This window comes from Sphaeroforma arctica, assembly GCF_001186125.1.
Source record: "Sphaeroforma arctica JP610 unplaced genomic scaffold supercont1.4964, whole genome shotgun sequence".
Lineage (NCBI taxonomy): Eukaryota > Ichthyosporea > Ichthyophonida > Sphaeroforma > Sphaeroforma arctica.
The window spans coordinates 1-2184 of record NW_014035594.1 but is presented as its reverse complement, the minus strand read 5'-3'; the positions used below and the strand labels follow the sequence as shown (position 1 = coordinate 2184).

At 46.6% G+C, this 2184-nt stretch overlaps 1 protein-coding gene across 1 annotated transcript; it reads left to right on the top strand.

Annotated features, from left to right (window-relative positions):
- Positions 1–176: 176 nt before the first annotated feature.
- SARC_14691 (hypothetical protein) lies at positions 177–2107 on the top strand (the record flags this gene model as incomplete). The annotated part of the gene is made up of 3 exons (XM_014291176.1): positions 177–404; positions 1397–1447; positions 1705–2107. Coding segments are annotated over 3 exons (682 nt in total), but the record flags the coding sequence as incomplete, so codon positions are not given.
- Between the last annotated feature and the right edge of the window lie 77 nt (positions 2108–2184).

Below are 2184 nucleotides of genomic sequence, written 5' to 3'. Positions count from 1 at the left end.
AGGTGCCTCGTACCATCTGTCCATACACATACCTCATGCGGCCGTCTGAGGTCCACGGAGTACCCACAACAACTGTATCTAGCTACTTCTTCTACCACTGCATCTGTACGAATATGCACATCCAATTCATCCATCCATTCCCTTCAACTCATTCCCATACATCCAACCCATACCTCATGCACGTACACTCACATACCAACCCCGACAGTCCCCTAGGAGAGGATGTCTTCCCTGAGAAGATCATTGTTGACGTACGTGATCTAGGCCTGTTAGTGGAATCCGTTATCGGCTCAGGCGAACTACACATCCCAGAGGTGTATAAAAAGGGGTCCATGAGTAAAATCCTCCCGCTCTACGGCACACGGGGCTTGGAGGGCAAAATCAGGCTAACCATCAGTATAGCTGTAAGTGTGATGTGTTAGTTGAAAGTGTAAGTGTGATGTGTTAGTTGAAGGTGTAAGTGTACACCATCAGTATAGCTGTAAGTGTGATGTGTTAGCTATAAGTGTAAGTGTGATGTGTTAGTTGTAGATGTAAGTGTGATGTGTTAGTTGTAGGTGTATGTGTACACCATCAGTATAGCTGTAAGTGTGATGTGTTAGTTGCAGCTGTAAGTGTACACCATCAGTATAGCTGTATGTGTGATGTGTTACTTATAGCTATATGTGTACACCATTAACCTAGCTGTAAGTGTGATATGTAAGTTACAGCTATACGTGTACACCGTTTGTGTAGATGTTAGTGTGATGTGTGACCTATTGCTGTGCGCAAATGTGTTGTATGTATCTGCCAGTATACTCTTCTATTCTGGTTCTAACGGCCCTGATGTATTATGTGTTCTATAAATACACCCACTCAATCTGGTATGTACTCGTACCTATTCTTCAAAAGAGTTGTAGTGTTCAGAATTTCAGGGTTCTAGGGTTTTAGGGTTAGGGTTCAGTATCGTGTGGCGCAGGTGCTGTCCTTGTGAGTTTTGTGTAGCAGGCTCAGGCGTTTCTATGCAGAAACGAAGTTTTAGGGTTTTAGGGTTTAGGGGGTTCGAAGTTCGGTCACAGATATGTCAGCTGGTAGTAGTTCTAGTCTGTAGTCTGTTGCGGTTGGTATATCTGAGCTTTGATTAGTTCTCTTTATGTTGCAATTTCTATATCTCAACCGGCATTGGCTCTGGTCTGTTGCGGTTGGTATATCTGAGCTTTGATTGGTTCTCTGCGGGGCTTCATCTACTGCACGCCTTAGTCTCTCTGGTCTCCCACTCCATTCCATGTACATATGAGTGCTGCAGCCCATGTACAGGTAGAGTATCCTCTCGTCTTCTCTATGTATTAAACGTTCTATCGCCATACTAAACGCTTTCTGTATGTGCACGGGTCTCGTTATCTTTCACTCTGTACAGCGGGCCACTATCGCAATGACAAACGACGGATCGTCTGCGAGGGACAACGCGGTAGGTTATGCAATACACGTGCACTGGTAGTGTAGTGGGCTGTGTGTGTATGGGTTACAGTATGTTTATATATATATATATATATATATATATGTATATATATATTTATTTACATCTTCCTCCCCTTAAGAGCACACAACCACATGGCAAGCAATCGCAACCGTCTATTAACTAAGCCACAGCACATCACTATGCACAATATCAATCCGCTTATCTTTCCATTCCATCTCCATGGTTTGCATCTTCTTCGCCTTCAGAGCACACAACCCCATCGCAAGCAAGTACAACTGTCAGCGCTGACCAGTCCGGGCGCAGGCTCTGCACACAGCACCACAGGACAGTCGAGCACCGTGCACGCTACTGCAAGGGCCATGTCACTTGGAGGCGATACGAACAGATACAAACAACAGTACATGGACAACCAGCAACGACAGACCACCTATGGATCAACCACGCAGAAGCGAGGGACTAACCACCACCAATACACACCCCAACCCCAACCCCAACCCCAACACCAACACCAACACATACACCAACAGCAACAGCAACAGCAACACCAACAGTGGGCTACAGGAATTCAGAATCAGCAACAGACGCAGCAACAGCAAGCGTATGCACAGACAGGGATGGGGGGTGGCGATAGGGCGGATGGGGGTATCAGTAAGCGACGGGCGAGTGTGTCTAAAAGCGCACCCGGCCATTCACAGGCACACAGGCGACTCAGCAACCCGCCTGGG